The sequence below is a fragment of the Cetorhinus maximus genome, chromosome 5, assembly GCF_964194155.1.
Source record: "Cetorhinus maximus chromosome 5, sCetMax3.hap1.1, whole genome shotgun sequence".
In the NCBI taxonomy this organism is placed as follows: domain Eukaryota; kingdom Metazoa; phylum Chordata; class Chondrichthyes; order Lamniformes; family Cetorhinidae; genus Cetorhinus; species Cetorhinus maximus.
This window is the reverse complement of record NC_135883.1, coordinates 148151472-148171556: the sequence shown is the minus strand read 5'-3', so window position 1 is coordinate 148171556 and position 20085 is coordinate 148151472. Positions and strand designations below refer to the sequence as shown.

The 20085-nt window shown below is 43.8% G+C and overlaps 1 protein-coding gene across 1 annotated transcript in view; it reads left to right on the top strand.

The window, feature by feature from the left end:
- The window catches only part of mertka (c-mer proto-oncogene tyrosine kinase a), a 128167-nt gene that overhangs the window by 94999 nt on the left and 13083 nt on the right, over positions 1-20085 (top strand). The window contains exons 11-16 of the mRNA XM_078542653.1: positions 8939-9027; positions 10323-10418; positions 13315-13395; positions 16130-16222; positions 17341-17462; positions 19492-19601. Of these exons, the coding sequence (XP_078398779.1) occupies positions 8939-9027; positions 10323-10418; positions 13315-13395; positions 16130-16222; positions 17341-17462; positions 19492-19601 (591 nt within the window). The remainder of the gene's footprint in view (positions 1-8938; positions 9028-10322; positions 10419-13314; positions 13396-16129; positions 16223-17340; positions 17463-19491; positions 19602-20085) is intronic.

Below are 20085 nucleotides of genomic sequence, written 5' to 3'. Positions count from 1 at the left end.
ACCTGCAGCAATGTAGTTGACTCTTAAAAGCTCTCTGAATTGGCCTAGCAAGCCCCTCAGTTGTATCAAACCGCTAAAAAAAGTCTAAAAGGAGTGAAACAGTATAGACCAACCGGCATCAGAATCGACAACAGAAAACCCAACCCTGCAAAGTCCTACTTGGGCTCTATGGGGCTCTAAACCCCATGAAGTCTCATGGGCAAGGAAACTTCCTGCTGATTATCACGTACCGCCCTCCCTCAGCTGATGAATCAGTGATCCTCCATGTTGAACAGCACTTGGAGAAAGCACTGAGGGTGTCAAGGGTGCAGAATGTACTGTGGGTGTGGGACTTCAATGTCCATCACCAAGTACCATTACGGATTGATCTGGCTGAGTCCAAAAGGACATAGCTGCCAGACTTGGTCTGTGGCAGGTGGTGAGAGAACCAACAAGGGGGAAAAACATACTTAACCTCATCCTCACAAACCTGCCTGTTGCAGATGCAGCTGTCCATGACCGTATTAGTAGGAGTGACCACCACACAATCCTTTTGGAGATGAAGTCCCACCTTAACATTGAAGGTATCCTCCATCGTGTTGTGTGGCACTACTGCCATGCTAAGTGGGACAGATTTCGAACAGATCTAGCAACTCAAGACTGGGCATCCATGAGGTGCTGTGGGCCATCAGCAACAGCAGAATTGTATTCAACTACAATCTGTAACCTCATGGCCTAGCATATCCCCCACTCTGCCATTACCATCAAGCCAAGGGATCAACCTTGGTTCAATGAGGAGTGCAGGAGGGCATGCCAGGAGCAGACCAGGCATACCTAAAAATGAGGTGTCAACTTGGTGAAGCTACAACACAGGACTACTTGCGTGCCAAATGGAATAAGTAGCAAGCAATAGACAGAGTTAAGTGATTCCACAACCAACGAATCAGATCTAAGCTCTGCAGCCCTGTCACATCCAGCCATGAATGCTGGTAGACGATTAATCAGCTCACTGGAGGAGGAGGCTCCACAAATATCCCCATCCTCAAAGATGGGGGAGCCCAGGACATCCATGCAAAAGATAAAGCTGAACATTTACAACAATCTTCAGCCAGAAGCGCCAAGTGGAAGGTCCATCTCGGCCTCCTCCGGAGGTCCCTAGCGTCACAGATGCCAGTCTTCAGCCAATTCGATTCACTCCACATGATATCAAGAAATGACTGAAAACACTGGATACTGCAAAGGCTATGGGCCCAGACAATATTCCAGCAATAATACCGAAGACTTGTGCTCTAGAACTTGTTGCGCCCCTAGCAAAGCTGTTCCAGTACAGCTACATCACTGGCATCTACCCGGCTATGTGGGAAATTGCCCTGTACACAAAAAGCAGGATAAATCCAAACTGGTCAATTCCCGCCCCATCAGTCTATTCTCGATCATCAGTAAAGTAATGGAAGGGGTCATCAACAGTGTTATCAAGCTTAGTGCTTAGCAATAACCTGCTCACTGATGCCCAGTTGGGTTCCGCAAGGGCCACTCAGCTCCTGACCCCATTACAACATTGGTTCAAATATGGACAAAAGAACTGAACTCCTGAGGTGAGGTGAAAATGACATCAAGGCAGCATTTGATCAAGTGTGGCATCGAGGAGCCCTAATTGGAGTCAATGGGAATCGGGGAAAACACTCCGCTGGTTGGAGTCATACCTAGCACAAGGGAAGATGGTTGCGGTTGTTGGAGGTCAAACATCTCGCTACTCCTATCATCAATCATGGATTAGGCCATCTCTGATCATTTCCTTATATTGTTCTCCACCCACATGCCACCTTCCCCCTCCCAACTCTACATTCTTTTATGTCCACCCATGGAAAATGCTGTCTTCTAATTCACTTACAACTGCGTTTTCAAAATCCCAACTGTCTAGCATTTGGCCCTCCATTCACCATGACTTTTCTGCAGCTACAGTTCTTCTCGATTGTACCCTCAGCTCCAACTTTGATGCCCTAATCTCAACAAAACCGTTTCTCATGCTCGCTCGCTCTTTCTCTCTCACGCTCATTCTCTCTCTCTCTCTCTCTCACACGCTCGCTTGCTCCCTCTCTCACGCTCATTCTCTTTCACTCTCACGCTCGAGCTCTCGCTCGTTCGCTCATTCTCTCTCTCTCTCGTGCTCGCCCTCGCTCTCTCTCTCTGGCGCTCGCCCTCTCTGGCGCTCGCCCTCTCTGGCGCTCGCCCTCTCTGGCGCTCGCCCTCTCTGGCGCTCGCCCTCTCTCTCTCTCTGGCGCTCGCCCTCTCTCTGACACTCGCCCTCTCTCTCGCGCTCGCCCTCTCTCTCGCGCTCGTCCTCTCTCTCGCCATCGCCCTTTCTCTCTCGCCCTCACCCTTTCTCTCTCGCGCTCGCCCTTTCTCTCTCGCGCTCGCCCTTTCTCGCGCTCGCCCTTTCTCTCTCGCGCTCGCCCTTTCTCTCTCGCGCTCGCCCTCTCTCTCTCGCGCTCGCCCTCTCTCTCTCGCGCTCGCCCTCTCTCTCTCGCCCTCTCTCTCGCGCTCGCCCTCTCTCGCGCTCGCCCTCTCTCTCTCGCGCTCGCCCTCTCTCTCTCGCGCTCGCCCTCTCTCTCTCGCGCTCGCCCTCTCTCTCTCGCGCTCGCCCTCTCTCTCGCGCTCGCCCTCTCTCTCGCGCTCGCCCTCTCTCTCGCGCTCGCCCTCTCTCTCACTCCATCTCTCTCTCGCCCTCGCCTCCTCCCTCGCTCGCCCTCGCCCCCTCACTCGCCCTCGCCCCCTCGCTTGACCTCGCTCACTCCCCCTCGCTCCCCCTCGCTCGTCCTCCCCCCCCCCCCCGCCCTGCGTCTGGCTCTCTCTCTCTGGCGCTGACTCTGGCTGCCCCCATCTCTGCGTGACCTCTTCTCTGCGTGTCCCCTGTCTCTCTCTCAGGCTGGTCATTCACATTGGTACTCCCTCAGCATCTCTTGAACCTGACTTGAACGGATATTACGATATTGGTTTCGTCACCCATCGCCAGATCTGGCTGGACTACATAAAGCACAATAAGATGCTGCTTTTGTCGACCAAAGCTGCTCATCCTGAACTGCCAAGATAAACCCCAGCTTTTTTTTTCTACAGTAAACCATAACCTTAAACCCCTCTCCTCTGCATTCTCCACCCTCACTTCCAACAAGAAGTTTGAAGTTTATGGACTGTCTTTGCTACCTGAGGTTGAGACTATCCAGTCAGCTGCTTCTCCTTTCTAGCCCACCAGGCCAAACTACTCCTAGAGCTCCCCCTGCCCTAGGCCCTGCCCTTTCACATTCCTGTGCTTTCTCTCCTATCTCCCCTCAAGCTCTCTCCGAGTTTGTCTTGTATGTGAGATCCACCTCCTGCTCCTTCGATTCTATTTCCAATAAACCGCTGACCACCGAGCATCCCTTCCTGTCTTCCATGTTAGTTGGTATTGTTAATTGTTCTCTGTTCTCAAGTACTGTCCCTGTCTCCTTCAAATCTGCTTCAACGTGCCTCTCCTCAAAAAGTTAAGCCTTGTCCCCTGCCAATTTTGAAAGCTACCTCCCTATTTCCAAAGATCTTGAATGAGCTGTCACCTCCCAAATCCATGCCCCATCTTTTCTGGAACTTCATGTTTGAAGCATGAAATAACATGACAGTGCTGAAACAGCTCTTAACAGGGTCACAAATTACATCCCATGACAAAGGTAAACTATCTCTCTTTGTCATTCCCAAGCTGTCTACAGCCTTTGACACAGTTGACCACACCATTCTTCTCTATCGCCTCCAGCATTATCCAGCTGGTTGAAACTGCACTTGCTTGGTTCTCTGCTTACCTATCCAGAGAATCATCTGGAATGGCTTCCCTTCCTATTTCTACTCCCTAAGGATCTAACCTTGGCCCCCTCCTATTTCTCATCAGCTCTCTGCCCCTCACAACATCATCCAGGAACACAGTAGCATTTTCCACATGTGCGTTGACAAAATACAGCTCCACCTCACCATCACCTCTTTCGACCCCTCCAGTGTATCTAAATTCTCAGATTGTTGGCCTGACATCCGGTATTGGATGAGTAGCAATTTCCTCCAACGAAGTATTAGGGACATCAAAGCCATTGTTTTCTGTCCCCGTCATGAACTCCATTCACTAGCCACCAACTCTATCCCTCTCCCTCCATCTGTCTAAGGCTGAACCAGATTGTTCACAAACCTGGTGGCACATTTGATTGTGAGATGAGCTTCCAAGCGCATATTTGTGCCGTCACTAAGATAGCCCTCTTGCACCTCCGTAACATCACCCAACTCCACCCCTCCTCAGCTCATTTGCTGCTAAAACCCTTATCCATGCCTTTATTACCTCTAGATTTGATTATTCCAATGCACTTCTGGATGACCCCCCACGTTGTAGCCTCTATAAATTTGAAGTTGTCCTAGTTCCCTCCAAGTCTCATTCACCCATCACTTGTGTGCTTACTGATCTGTATTCGCTCCAGTTAAGCAATGCCTTAATTTTAAAATTCCCAGCATGGATGGCTTGGTTATTAAGGGTAAATGGTTGTCTGATTAGGAAGAAGATGTGAGATATTCACACCTCTAAACAATGACCAGAGTAGTTGTGCTGACAATGGATAGACTGTAAGTCCCCAAGGCTCACAGGAAGGTGTTAGGAATGTCAAGTTTTGTAAAAGGTTATACTTTAAATTGTCTATTTAATTTCAAGTTGGAATCGATTTGAGGGTCTAGAGGATAACTAATTAGCATTTTTTTCTGGGTAGAAGGCCCAGGTGATTCATGTTGCCATGGAAATAGGTTTTGAGAGGAGAAGAGTCCATAGCGAGCCATTGTAGTATTGGCTTACAGGTTTATCAAGATATCTCTGAAACCTGTCAGGCAGGTCAGTCTACAAGAATCTGCGAGAGAGTGCGGAAAGATAAAGGCAGACAATCTCTTGTTCAGTAGGCAGAATGTGGGTGGGAGCTCACATTCAAATTGAAGAGACCAGGTTTGTGAGGATTTAAACTAAGCTGGAAGATTCACTTAGCTTTGGATAGAGGGAGGAATCTCCATCCAGGGTAACCCTCACTGTGAAAGTCAGTTCAGGGATTAGAAGTCACTTGGCTGGAAAAGGGAGCAAACCATTGAGAGCTGAGAATAGCTTTGGACTGGTTGCTGGACATAGTAAAGTATAACTTTGGAAAGGGATTTTGGGTTGTTTTAGAAGTTAAATGGGGAAAAACTTTTCTGTAGTTTAGAGTACAAGTTGCTTAGTGAAATAGTGTTTAGTCAGTGTTGTTTTTAGTTTAGTTGTCATGATACAAGTCTTAAAACTTGAAATCTTGTCATGTGATCCTTCTAGTCACTCTCGGAAATTTAGGCATCGTTTTGAAAGTTGTCAGTCTCTATGGGGATCATAATGCTATCCATAATTTCCCCTAGCTCCACAACCTTCTGAGGTATCTGCAGATCTCTAATTCTGGCCTCTTGAACATCCCCAGTGTTAATTGCTTCTCCACTGGTTAGCATGCCTTCAGCAGCCGAGGTCCTAAGCTTCAAAATTCCTACATTAAACCTCTCTGCCCTTCAACCTCTCTTTCCTCCTTCAGATAGCTTCTTAAATCCCCAATTATGTCATATTTCTTGACTTTAATTCTGCATTTATTATCCAATCCAATATAATCAACCTTTTCTAACTTTTATTGTCATAAAAAAATTCAGATTTTTAAAGAGTTTACTTAATTTTCTTTTTTCCAGCTGGCCTGGACTCCATGTTTGGGAGGCGTGGATAAGTTTTTAAATCGGGGCTTCTTAATTTGACTTTTCAGCTAACTGAAAGCCCAGGATCGTTTCAAGCCACATGTCAATCAAAACTGCTGACCCTAAAAACTGGACCAAGTCAAACTGGAAGAGCAAAAAATCTGGCTCAGTGTCAGCTCAAGGTTCTTTCCAAATGTTTCCACGCTGTCATTGGAACAAATGTGACTGAAGCCAAACTTCAGCCCAGCTGAAAATCAGGAAGGCCTCAATTCTGAGAAACTAGCTTTAGAAAGTTGTCATTTGGCAGCTTTTTAAACCACAGAACACACATGGGTAAATGTATTTGTCAGTGGCCTGAGCAATTTGTTGTTGCTCAACATTGCTAAGAATCGAGGACTTGCATTGACTTGAGGATTTGTTAAGCAAAATTGCAGCAGCTGGGCTGCAAATTGCCTCTTTTTAAAGTGTAAGCATGAATGCAATGTTGCCCCACTCCCCTGCACCAGGGTGGTGTGCCCTGCTGATCACATAATTGATGAGCTTCAGCAGTGGCAACAGGTGTTGAGTGAGTCTGGTGCTCTTTACACCACCTTGCCCAGCCCACCCAGCTCAATCCGGGGCCAATTTTGAGCTTGGCTGAGGTTTGTTTGAGTTGTGTCATTTTTGTTCCAGTTAAGATGTGGCGACCTTGGAAAGAAGCTTGAGCTGAAACGGCTTTTTGCACTTTTTTTTCCCCCCCAATTTGACCAGATAGGATTTCGGGTCAGCAGCTTTGATTGATTAGCAGCTCAAAACAAGTGGAATTTCCATTCTGTTCATTACTGATAACATTAATTTCCAGGGTGTGTTCCATTATGTCATGCTGTATTTCCTTTGGTTCTTCACTGCTGAAGAAGCCATTAGACATGTTGATTTGACAAATGCGGCAGGGGAAAGAAAATCTCAGGGTAGATTTTTCAGACAAGTACTTCTGCTGCCTAGCCTGTGTCGTGGCTCTGCTAATTTTCCATCCAGTAAAGCCATAAAATAGGCTATTGTCTACACATAAAACACTGATAACTTTTAATAGCTAATTTGTAAAGTCTATTCGATATCTTTTTTTTCCCCAAAAAGGTGTGTTCTGAGTGGACTGAAGTACCTTTGTTTCTGCAAAGGAGATATCTAGATTTATATTCTGAGCACCACTTGATGTAAACCATAAGGGTTGGACAAGGGGGCAAGATGGTGAGACGAAAGGTTAGGACCGATTTTAGGAAGCTCTTCTTTTAAAGTGACCCAACACTTGGCATGGAATTCGGTGTTGCACTGGGAGTAAAATGTCTAATTATTCAAGAGAAAGATGTAGGCATGATGAAGGTGGAGCAGTGGTTCTGGGCTGCAGAGAATTGACGGATTTACTAGATTGATGAGGTAAGTTGGGTCAAACGGCCTTCTGCTTCTCTGTCCATCTTCTGATTTTAGAAAGAGTTAATTACTTGTGTTGACAGTTTTTTTGGAGGTTCTTTCAATCAGTTGCTGTAACTTTGGCAAAAGGTCAATGGAAATTCTTGTGGTTTCTGTAAATTAGGATAATTCTCTCAAAGAATTTCCCAACTATTTTAGTTGACATGCTACCGGTACTTTTGATAAGTTTAAGAATTATTCATTGCACAGTTTTCTGATAGGATGGAGTTCCAAATAATAAATGTTTCCAATTGTGTGAAATGCAATAAGTGGCTTTAGGAAACCAGTCAAAATGGCCAGTTTACTTTGACATTGGGCTGTGCTTTCCTGCCCACTTATAGTCAATGGATGGAAGATCTTGATATCACAGGTCAACTTTCAGAATGGGGCATGAAAGCAACACTTCCTTTTGGAAATCAATTGTTTCATTTGTCTTTTGAAATAATGAAGTGTAGCTGAGGACATCTGGGAATAATTATTTGGTTCAAGTTCATTTGAACAAATGTCTTAATGGTGGATGGATTCTCAGGATTTCTGGCTATTCTTTTGAGTACCAGGCAACCATAAACAGTTGGTAGTACATGTTGGTCTTTTATCGGATTTTGAATAGCCTTCATCACTGGTTCGGTAGTTTTGGTCTCCTTAATTGAAAAAGGATATAGTTGCATTGGAAACAGTATAGAGAAGGTTCACATGACTCATTCCTGGGATGAAGGATTTATTCTATGAAGAAAGGTTGAACAGGTTGGGCTGATATCCATTGGAATCTAGAAGAATGAGAGGTGATCTTATTGAAACATAGAAGACGCTGAGGGGACTTGACAGGGTAGATACTGGGAGGATGTTTCCACTCATGGGGGAGACTAGGACTAGGAGTCACAGTTTAAGAATAAGAGGTCTCCCTTTTAAGACTGAGGTGAAGAGAGTTGTTAGTATGTGGAATTTTCTTCCCCAAAGAGCAGTGGAGGCTGGATCATTGAATTTACTCAAGGCAGAGTTAGATAAATTTTTGATAGACATGGGAAATAAGGGTTGTGGGGGGCAGACAGGAAAGTGGAGCTGAGACCACAACGAGATCAGCCATGATCTTATTAAATGGCAGAGCAGACTCGAAGGGCCATATGGCCTGCTTCTGCTCCTATAACATATAAGTGATGCTGCAATAAAAGAGTTGCAGCTTGGAGAACTTGAGCTGGTCATAGAAGTAAGTAATATTTTTAAGAAGTGTTTTTGTATGCTTTCTCTATTCATTGTCAAAGAAAATAAAATTCAGATGTAAAATGGGCTGCTGACTAACTTGCTGACACCGAACTTACATCATTGCACCTATTCAAGATGTACCTTATTGTCTTGGAACAGCAATAGATAAAACAACAATGGATAGTACTGTGGAATAATAGAGCATGAGCTTATACTCTCAGTTCCTCGAACATCACTTGAATTTCCAGTCTCAGTCATGTCCTTGAGTGTGAACACTGTATGCAGCTCAAGCCTTCCCCACTTGAGAAGCACTGGAAATTATGTATCCTCTCATGGCTGTTTGAGGCCTGGAGCAGTTCCCTCACCCGATAACTTTGGGAAACTTGCAAAATGGATGAAAATAGCTCACGTTCTTTGAAGAAAGATTTTGGATTTGGCACTTTTTTTAAAAATAGGAAGTTTCAAGTAGCTTTAGTGTGTCAAGAGTAGAGCTGTATTATCCGAATATATGTTATGTTAATGTGTTATTTTTGCACATTATCTATATTGCTTTATTTTTTGTTGAACACAGGAATGCATTCGCTGATGTAGGGGTCTCTGAACCAACTGTCCAGTACAGAGTGAAGAAAACCTACTTACGTAGAGCAGTTGAGGTTACACGTAAGCTATATTATCCATTGGTTCTCTAAATTAAAAAGAGTATAATGGTAGAAATTAAGATTTTTGAAGGTCAAACACACTCAATCTATATTCTTCTGGTCACAATCTTTATGTAGGAATTAACACATTCAGAGTAAGTAGGTTAAAATCTAACAATAGCACACATGGAAATGTAGCACAAGCATATTAAACATTCATATTTGATCTTGGAGATCAGAATTTCTACCCTGAAATACAAAAATCCTTTAACGATCACGCATTATTGAAAGAAACAACAGTATTGGCAGAAAGCAGGCTGCAGTTAACCGTATGAAAATGCCTGTAAGGGATGGTTGAGTCATTTGTTTGCACAGCGCTGCTGACTGTGGATGTGTTTTCTTAACAACAAAGGGGTCATTTTGTCCTGACTCACCCAGCAGCGAACTGATAGGATCAGATCGACCACTTAGATAATCGCAAAATACTGCGGATGCTGGAAATCTGAAACAAAAACAAAAATACCTGGAAAAACTCAGCAGGTCTGACAGCATCTGCAGAGAGGAATACAGTTGACGTTTCGAGTCCGTATGACTCTTCATCAGAACTAAGGAAACAGAGAAATGAAGTGAAATATAAGCTGGTAGAGGGGGGTGGTACAGGTAGAGCTAAGATAGGGGGCCAGTGATAGGTGGAGTTAAAGAATAGATTGCCGAAGATGTCATAGACAAAAGGACAAAGGGATGTTGACCCGCCCTCTCCTGATGCTATGGCAGCAGCACTCTGGTATCTAGGCTAAGTGGCAACATTTCAACAGTGAGCGCCTTGGCAGTGACTGTGTGTTTGTGGTTCCAGCTATTGCTGTTAGCTTCTTGCATACAATCACATGGATGTTCTAACTCTTCCTGACAGTTTTTTCTCTCCCCCCCCCCCCCCCCCCTTCTCTCATCATATAGCCAAGATCTAATTAGATTGTTCCTCTATTCATGTCTGTTGGAGGTGAACTAACTAACTAACCAGACACTGAAACAGGAGATTTCCCCAGAGGCTCTGAATTTACCATTGCATCAACAGGGTAGTGCAGTGATTTACTTGGAACATTTCATTTTTAAATCAGAAAGCAGAGCAGAATAGTATAGAAACAATACTGTCAGAATTTCGAAAAGGAATGTTGATGTGTGAATTATTAAAGGGAGCAGGAGAGTGAAGTTAGAATAAGTGGCTCACATGGAAAACCACCAGCACAGACTTGTTTCAATACTGTGAAATGGTGCGATTTCATGAATTGATTTTTAATTCTTCACTTTTTCTTCTCACAGTAGATAGTTTAGGAATCAGTGAGGAGCTGAAAGAGAAGCTGCAGGATGTAATGACTGACAGGAATCTATTGACTCTGGGTAAAGTTCTGGGAGAAGGTAAGGTCATGAACTGAAGCTTGCAAATCCCAGCCTCCTATAAATGATATGTGAACATGAGAGCAGGATGTGAGTCCATTCTAAGATGTGGGCTCTTTCCCTCCCCTCCAGAGTTTTAGACATTACCTTGTGCATTTAACTCCTGTTGTCTTATTGCCATTCTTCTGTTTTGTGGCAGTAGTTAGCTACGTTGTCAGCTTCGCAACACATACGCCTATATTAACCTGCTTTGTGTAACTGTTGCATCAACTACTGTTTGCTATTCTTGTACTCCTGTGATATTGTTGTCAGATTTTTATTCCATAATGCTTCAAATAATTAAACTGACAATACCATACTGGGAGAAATAGGCTTTGAACAACTTGTTAAAAGATGAGCTGAAGTAGAAAAATCAGTATTAGCTTCTATTCCCTTTTGATTAAAATCTGTTTTTAAAAAATCTGTAGAAACCCAAACCTGGATATTTTTGATTAAGAAAGTGATGCAAAAATGAAAGTTGCAAGATTAAGGTTCATTAAAGTGTATCTCATTTCCAAGAATGGGAATGAATTATAGCCATTGTTGGAAATATGGTAATAGGAAGGGCTGGATTAGTTTGATTACTCTGGATATTCGCAGAAATCTCCTAACTTTCAAGTCATATAGGGTAGGCTAAGACAGACACAAACTGTGCCACTTGTGAAGGGTGAGCCTATCAAAAAACAAAACCATGGAACTCTTCTGCAGAAAAGATTAGTGGCATTGTTGGTACTGGGGAGATAAAAGTATTGCACTAAGTTTATAGTTCAACAAGTTAAACTACTTAATATTACTATAGGTAACACTTGAGAGATGAGCCTAATTAGTTAAACACAATAAAGATGGCAGGGCAGGTGATGTGTTGCAGCTGCAGCATGTGGGAGCTGGTGGACACCAGTGTGATCCACGACAAACAAATCTGCGCTAAGTGCCAGCATCTCGAGAATCTTTGGCTCAAGAGTTAATGAGCTGGAGTCTGAGCTTTGAACACTGTGATGAAACGGTGATGGGGAAAGTTGCCTGGATGCTTTGTTCCAGGAGGCAGTCACACTGCTTGGGCTAAGTACTTCTGATTTGGTTTGTGGCCAGGGACAGGAGGGTGTGACTGTGAGTGAGGCAGATGTGAGGATCCAGAAGTTAGCAATGAAGGATCCTCAGCCCTTGCAATTGTCCAGCAGATTTGAGGTTCTTGTAGCTTGTTTGGACGAGAACTGGCAGACTGCAAGTTGGATGAGCAAACTGACCACGGCACTGTGGTACAGGGAGCCATTCAAGTGGGGACAGTAAAAAGGAATGTAGTCGTAGTAAGAGACAGTATAGTTAGTGGGATAGGTACTGTCCTCTATAGCTGAGAGCATGAGCCTCAAAGGCTGTGTAGCCTAGCCGGTGCCAGGTTTAAGGTCATCTCCAGGCTGGAGAGGATCTTGGAGTGGGAGGTGCGCCATGACTTAGCTGGACTAAGAAAGATGTTTTGCTGAGGGAGCATGAGCAGCTGAGCACTAAATTTATAAAGCAGAACCACAAAGGTGGTAATTTCTAGATTATTACCTGAGCCACAAGCAAATTCACATAGAGTAATTAAGATTAGAGAGTTGAATGCACGGCTCAAAGATTAATGTGGGGGAAATGGGTTTCAGTTCATGGGGCATTGGTACCAGTACTGGGGAAACAGAGGGCTGTACTGTTGGGATGGTCTTCATCCGGACTGTGCTTGGACCAATGTCCTGACAAGTCGTATAACTAGGGCTGTGGAGAGACAGAGAGCTTTAAGCTAAATAATAGGGCGGTGGGGGAGGGTTTTGATGAGGGGAGATTTGGAAAGTTCAAGAGAAAGGGCAAGGCAATAGTGTAGGGTAGTGGTGAAGGTGATGATAACCAGAGAGTTGTGGATGCACCATCATTGAATATATTTAAGGCTGAGATAGACAGAATTTTGATGTCTCCGGGAATTGAGGAATATGAAGAGTAGGCAGGAAAGTGGAGTTGAAGTCCAAGATCAACCATGATCATATTGCTTGGTGGAGCAAGCTTGACGGGCTGTATGGTCTGCTCCTATTTCTTATGTTGGAGCAGAATCAAAAGAGCTTTGCTCTTCCACTAGGGATACTTGATGATGTGAATAGCTGACAAGTGTTTTTTAAAGTATTGCATTTGCAGAATAGCTCTTGATCAGGGGAGAATTTACCAATAAATTAGTTTGGACAATGAATTAGTTCCCAATGGCACTGTGGGTTATCTACACCACGTGGACTGCAGTGGTTCAAGAAGATGGCTCTCCACCACCTTCTCAAGGGCAATTAGGGATGGGCAATAAATGCTGGCCCAGCCAGTGATGCCCACATCCTGTGAAAGAATAAAAAAGGGACGGGGTGTGTGGGGGCAAAGTGAGGAAACATATTGCCTAGTATTGCTGCAGCTGTCAGACTGGAAAATGTAATTCCATCAGTCTGGGTAATTTCAAATCCAGATCACAGAGTTAACAGGGCAGTTTTAACCAATAAGTCCTCACACAGGCCATGTACAAATCAGCCCCTTTTAAGTTGCTGCACATACATGGGTGAGCAAAAAAATGTAAATGGGCCGTGCACTAAAATAAGTCACCCGTGTACTCCAAAACAAAGTTAGAGGGAACATTGGTTCTAACCCATGAAACTACCCAGTCACTTAGTTGAAGTTGTACAGATAACACACGCAAGGACCTGTGACTCACTTTAAGTGGCTGATAATATAGCTTTATTAACAGGGCCAAAACCAACACTGTGGGTTATCTTTTACTCTTGACTAGTTTTGCTGACATTAGGAAACAATGTGAGTTGTTTTAAATTCTGGATGTAGAAACCCAATAGCTAACTGATCTTTATATTCCATTTTCTTACAGGGGAATTTGGTTCTGTAATGGAGGGACACCTTAAACAGGCTGATGGCACCAGTCAAAAAGTAGCTGTTAAAACCATGAAATGTAAGGATACCACGGATGCAATAAATAATGGAAAATAAAGCGAGAACCTGTATTTATATGTAATGCTTGTCTTGCCTCTAACATAGACTGGCAATAAACAATTTATAGAGAGAACATTTAAAAGAAAAATTAATAGACATGGAGCCATGTTGGAACAGTTAAGAGATGACCAAAAACTTTGATGAAACGATAGTTTTGAGAGGCTTTTGAAAGTGAACTGTGGTGGTGGGTTTAGAGAAGTTCAGAAAGAGGAACCACACTGGCTGGGGGGCTTTCTACCAGTGGTGGGGTGATGGAAGGCCGGTTGACATTCAGTTGACAGCCATTTGACATTCTACCAATCTGATAGTCGCATGGTACAACTGTAATGGAATTGTTGACCAATCCTAGCAGTTGAAATCTGTCAGTTAGTTGACAACAGACCGAGATATGAGGTACGGAAAACTCCATTGATGGTGAGCTTTGGGATGGACAAAAGTTTAAAGTCAGATGACTGAAGGGAGCTAACATAAGACTTGGAAAGTGGCAAAGCTAGATTAATATGAGGTTACTGAGGATTTCAAAGTGATACATTTTTAATTCAATGAATTGGGCCAGGAGCTAGTGTGGGTCAGCAATGAAGAGCTTGTTGAGTGAGAGGAGCTTGGTGTGGGACAGGATATTGGCAGCTGAGGCTTGTGGGAGAGGATGAGACCTGCAAGAAGGAAATTGGAGAAATGGACTTTACATGGTTAAGAGTTACAAGCATGGTTAAGAGTTTTGATGTGGTTAAGAGTATGGTAGGGGTGAGTACTGTCAATGTTGCAGCCCTGGTAGTAAGCAGCCTTGGTGATTCATAGGATGTGGGGTTTGAAACATAACTGTGGGTCAAAATTAACACACCAAGGTTTTGCACAGCCTGAAGAAATGGCAAGAGAGGGGTATTGAAACAGTAATAAGAGAATGGAGTTCATGGCTGGGGCCAAAAACAATGGCTTTTAATCTTCACATTGTTCAGTTGAAGGAAGTTTGCATTCATCATAACAGGCAGTCTGACAGCACAGAGGTGGTCCCATGGGTCAACAGAAATGTGTGATGTCAGCACCCATATGAAAGTTGACCCCATGCCTGTACATGATGTTAATAAGCAGCAACATATTGACGAAGAGAACAGTCAAGGATAGATGGTTAAGGAACTTTGGAGCTGAGTGCAAGATGGAAAGAAGCCTTTTCTGGCTGTATTGGAATAGGTGGAGTGGAACATGCAAAGGCAGTTTGATGGAATTAGACAGCAGATGAGAGGTTGCATTGACCACTGCGTTAAAAGCTGTGCAGAGGACAAAGATGGATAACTCACTTAGTTGCAATTAGAATATTTCCACGGCAGTCTTGTTGCTGTGAGCAGGGTTGAAAATGGGCAGAAGTCAGGCAGATAGGATTTGAATAGGAATTTGAAGAGACATGGGCACAGAGCTGGGAAATGATGAAATGTTCAAGGACTTCAGAGGTGCAGGCAGCTGCATTGTTGATGTCAATTATGAAGCTAATGAAATCTGAGCTTTATCCTGTCTCTCATTGTGCAATAAAGAATTTTTAAGTAAATTGAAAAGAAAAGAAATAGGAACAGGAAGAGGCTGCATGATCCCTCAAGCCTTTCAATAAAATCATTACTGATCTATCTGACCTATACCTTCCTGCACTATCCCCATTTCTCTTAATTTCATTAGCACCCAAAAATCTGTTGACCTCTGACTTGAATGTACTCAACGACTAAGCGTCCAGAGCTCTCTGGGATGGAGAATACCAAAGGTTCACAACCCTTTGAGTGAAGAAATTTCACCTCATCTCTGTCCTAAATGTCTGAACCCTTATCACAGAATCACAGTGCAGAAGAGGGCCATCGGCCCGTCGAGTCTGCACCGACACGTGAGAAACACCTGACCTACCTACCTAATCCCATTTACCAGCACTTGGCCCATAGCTTTGAATGTTATGACGTGCCAGGTGCTCATCCAGGTACTTTTTAAAGGATGTGAGGCAACCCACCTTCACCACCCTCCCAGGCAGTGCATTCCAGACCGTCACCAACCAGTGGCCCCTAGTTCGTGATTCCCCAACCAGGGGAAAAGTCCTCCCAGCATCGGTCCTGTCAATTCCCTGAAGAATTTTATATGTTTCAATACAATCACCTCTCGTTCTTCTGAACTCGAGAAATCAGGCCTCAGTCTCTCTTCCTTGGACAATCCCCTCATTCCAGGAATCAGTCTAGTGAAAAAAGTACAACAAATTATTTTGTAATGTGGTCACTGCTGCTACACGTCTGACCAGTTATTTTGTGCACTGTGAGGTCGTACAAAATACAATGTGAGGATTGACCAGCTTTTACACTTTAATTGAGGGTGGGATGTTAGCCCAGACATTGGGAGCACTCCTTACTCTTAATGCCTGGATAATGTAACAAAGAGAAGAGCTTCAGTTGATGTGTTACTTTAAAGAATGGCTCCTCAGAAATGCAGTATTCCCTTGGTACTGTGCTGAAATATCAGCCCTGATATTATAATCGTGAATGCACAGCCTTGTAACTCAAGTTGACAAAACAATTGACTGAACCCAACTGAATTTTTAGACTTAATTTGTTGTTCTACACATTGAACCCAATCCAAGAATTTTATTGTTTTTACAGTATCATTGTGACTGTTCTGAAAGAGAAATGATAATTGACTTTGGAAATAAAATCATCCTGTTTTTGTTCTAGTGGATAACTTCTCACAAAGGGAGATTGAAGAGTTCCTTAGTGAAGCAGCATGCATGAAAGATTTTGATCATCCAAATGTCATTAAATTGTTAGGTATGGTACACATCCTTTAATACATATCCATGTTGTGTAATGGTCATATAATGTAAAGATTGTAAATCAGGAGCAAACTTATTGCATTTCATAAGGCAGGTGTTAGTTTGGAATGGAGTACCTCTGTTGCTGGCTCCTTGCCCAAGTGAGCATTGGTAGTGATCATGTATAAGCCTTATTGTTCAGCATCAGCAGACTTTTTCGACTGTGGGAGCTTCACAACTGAGTCCAACGCAGGATTTTCGCCCTGATATGAGGGTGAGAATGGAGGCGGGCAGACTCTTAATTTCACACCCCCAGCCCATGTGCGCTTTGCCAGCACCAACAGCCCCTGAGCCCCTGGGAGATGGGGAGGGGGAGGTGGTGGCAGCAAAAGCAGGGGGATGGCTCTCAGTGGGCCCCCTTCCCAATGCCAGGACTCGATCAAGCACCGAGTACCTTTGATCGAGGGACCACACCCAACACCGCCCCCGCTCACCCCCCTGAGAAGCCCACACACAACTCTGAAGGGACCTGCTTGTTGTGCTCTCCACATGGTGAACCCCCCCGCGACAGAGTTAGTTCCAGCAGCGGCAGGATGAGGCCCCTAAGTGGGCATTAATTGCCCACTGAAGGGCCTCAATTTGCAGAGGGGTGGAAAGGCCGTCCATGGGCTTTCCCACCCCGGACTTAATCAGGATGGAGGCAGGATGGTGCCAGGCACCCCACCTGCCACACTCCCTCCCTGATTAAATGCCCCTCCTTCCACCGGGCAGAGGGCATAAGATTCTGCGCTATAAATTCTTTCTTTATTACTCCAGACCAGAAAGGCGTACTTGATGGTTGAAATTTTCCTATTGTCTTACACAGTTGTCCTCTTCCTATAATTATGGTAAATACTTGAATTATGTTACCCTTGTAATTGTACACCATGTTAATAACCTGAAAATGAAGGCGCTGCAAAGTTTTTGCAGAAATATGTGGAAGCGAAAAGAATGCTGGATTACAGATTCATTAAAGTTTAGTGAATGGATGGTGGCAGGGGGGGCGTGTATAAAACAAATTGAGGCAGAGATGGGTGGAGATGAGTTTGAAATAAGTGAGGAACAATAAGTAGATTTGACTGTGCTTTTATTTAGGTGTCTGCTTGGAACTGAGCTCCGGGGAACTGATTGCAAAACCTATGGTCATTCTGCCCTTCATGAAATATGGTGACTTGCACAGCTTCCTACTATGCTCAAGGCATGAAGAAAATGCTGAAGTAAGCAAGGAAGTAGATAGAAAAATAAGTTGTTGTCAGCTACACTGTTTACATGAAGCTCTTGTGTTAATTAAACCACAGTTTTTAGCTGGTTCCTGAATAGGTCCATTGTGCCACTTGGAAGGCAGCGAGATAGTCCATAAATCTCATTTATGTTATTTCCAGGAAATTTTCTGTGCGCTGATTGTTCAAGCTACTGTCTGCTTTATATAGTAAATAAGCTGAGTCAGGGCATGATGAAGAAGTATAAATGGCCAGTAGAAGAGACGGGGTTGATTTGAGGTTTTCTTATTCAGTACATTCTTATACTCCATGTATAAACTAATTATCCTCGCTCATTATTGCTTGTAGCATTCTGAAGGAATCTTGGACAAAATGGCTTCAGGCTTTTTCATACAAATGTTCTCACTGACATATCTTCATTGCTTTTTTTCCTCTCTGCCTCTGTACCAAGTGACTTCTTATCCTCGGTGATTCAACCTCTATCTCAATTCATCACACTCTCTCTTCTCTGAGTTTACTGCCCTCGTATTCTCCCTTAATTTTTCCTCTTTGTAAACTCCCCAACCCATATTCAAGGCCGCCCCCTTGACCTGGCCATCTCATGTGACCTCTCTGTTTCCATCATATCAATCACAGATAAAGCCATCTCTAATCATTTCTTTATATGACTGCACCTACATCCCCTTTCCCCCTCTAAATCTAATTTCCTTCTCTATCTGCATGAGACAAACTCTCACACAATTCACTTACAACTGCACTTTCAAAATCCCAACTGTCTAGCTTTTGGCCTTCTGTTCATCACGACGTTTCTACAGCCACAGATCTGCTCAACCACCACCCTTACCTCTACCTTTGATGGTCTTGTCACCATTAAAACTATTACTCTCTCTCACCCTGACCGTTACAGTCCTTATTTGCATTCCCTTATGTCCAAGGGATGTAGGTTTGAATGGATATGACTGATTCACCTCTGAATCTGGTTGGACCACATAAAGCTTTATTAGGTCCTGCTCACTATTCCAGGGTCATCCTGGAAAGCAAAGATAATCCCTGGCTTCTTTTCTCTCAGCAAATTGCCTTGTTTAAACCCCCCTCCCCTGTATCACTTCCTACAGTTAAGTTTGAGGAACCCATGGAGTTCTTTGTCATTAATTGAGATGAGTTGCCTCTGCCACTTCCCTTCCTTCCCCTAGCCCATCAAATCATACTTCCTGGCCCCCTATCTTTGCCCTGAACATGCGTCTTTCTCTAGTTTTTTTTCCTCTCTGCCTTTGTGCCCTCTCTGAGCTCATCTTATCCATGAGACCCAGCTTCTGCTCCCTTGACCCTATTCCCACTAAACTGCTGACCAACCAGATTCCCTTTCAGATTTCCATATTACCTGATATTGTTCATGGTTCACTTTCCTCAGCGTTTGTCCCCCTCTCCTTCAAATTTGCTGTCGTCACCCGTCTCCTCAAAAAATCAAGCCTTGCAACAAGCCTCAGCCCTTGCAAACTGCCACCACATCTCCAACCTTTCTTTCCTCTCCAAAGTCTTTGAATATCTTTGAATACATTCAAATGAGTACAGAATCTGTACTCGTATACAGGATCTCCATGTTGAATCCCTTCAATCAGGAGTCACTTGCAATGACTTTGTTTCTCCTCCTGCAGTGTTACGTATGGTGTTCCCCATAATCATCCAAGATATCTTTGCCCCTCAAGCTTTGGAGCATTGAGCATCCCTAAGTTTAATTGCTTCACCTTTTGGTGGCTGTATCTTCAGTTGCTGAGACTCTAAGATCTTGAATTGCCACCTTAAACCTCTCCACTTCTCACCCTCTCTTTCCTCCATCAAGGTGCTCCTTAAAACCTGCCTATTTGACCAAGCTTTTAGTGGTCTATGTTAATATCTCCTTAAATTGCACTGTGTTGAATTTTTGTTTTATGACACTTCTGCAAAAGCATTTTGGGGTATTTTTGTTAAAATCACTACATAAATACGTTGTTGTTGTAAACTATTTGGTATAACATTTGTTTTCCAGTATTTTCCACAGCAGACATTACTGAAATTCATGATCGACATTGCTAATGGAATGGAATACCTCAGTAACAGGAATTTTCTACACCGGGATCTAGCAGCCAGAAACTGCATGTGAGTGAAGTTATAAAGCAGGATATGTCGGATGAATACGTGGCTGAAGCGATGGTATGAGGGGGAGGGTTTCAGATTCCTGGGACATTGGGACCAGTTCTGGGGGAGGTGGGACCAGTACAAACTGGATGGGTTACACCTGGGCAGGACCAGGACTGATGTCCCAGGGGGAATATTTGCTAGAGTAGTTGGGGAAGGTTTAAACTAAAATGGCAGGGGGATGGGAACCTATGCAAGGAGTCAGAGGAGGGGGAATCAAGGACAAGAACAAAAGACAGAAAGGGGAATAAGAAAAGTGATAGTCAGAGAAATCAAGGGCAAGAATCAAACAGGGCCTCAGTGAAAAATAGTGGGAACGGGACAAATAATGTTAAAAAGACAAGCCTTAAGGCTTTGTGCCTTAACGCGAGGAGCATTTGCAATAAAATGGATGAATTAACCACGCAAATAGATGTAAACAGGTATGATATAGTCGGGATTACAG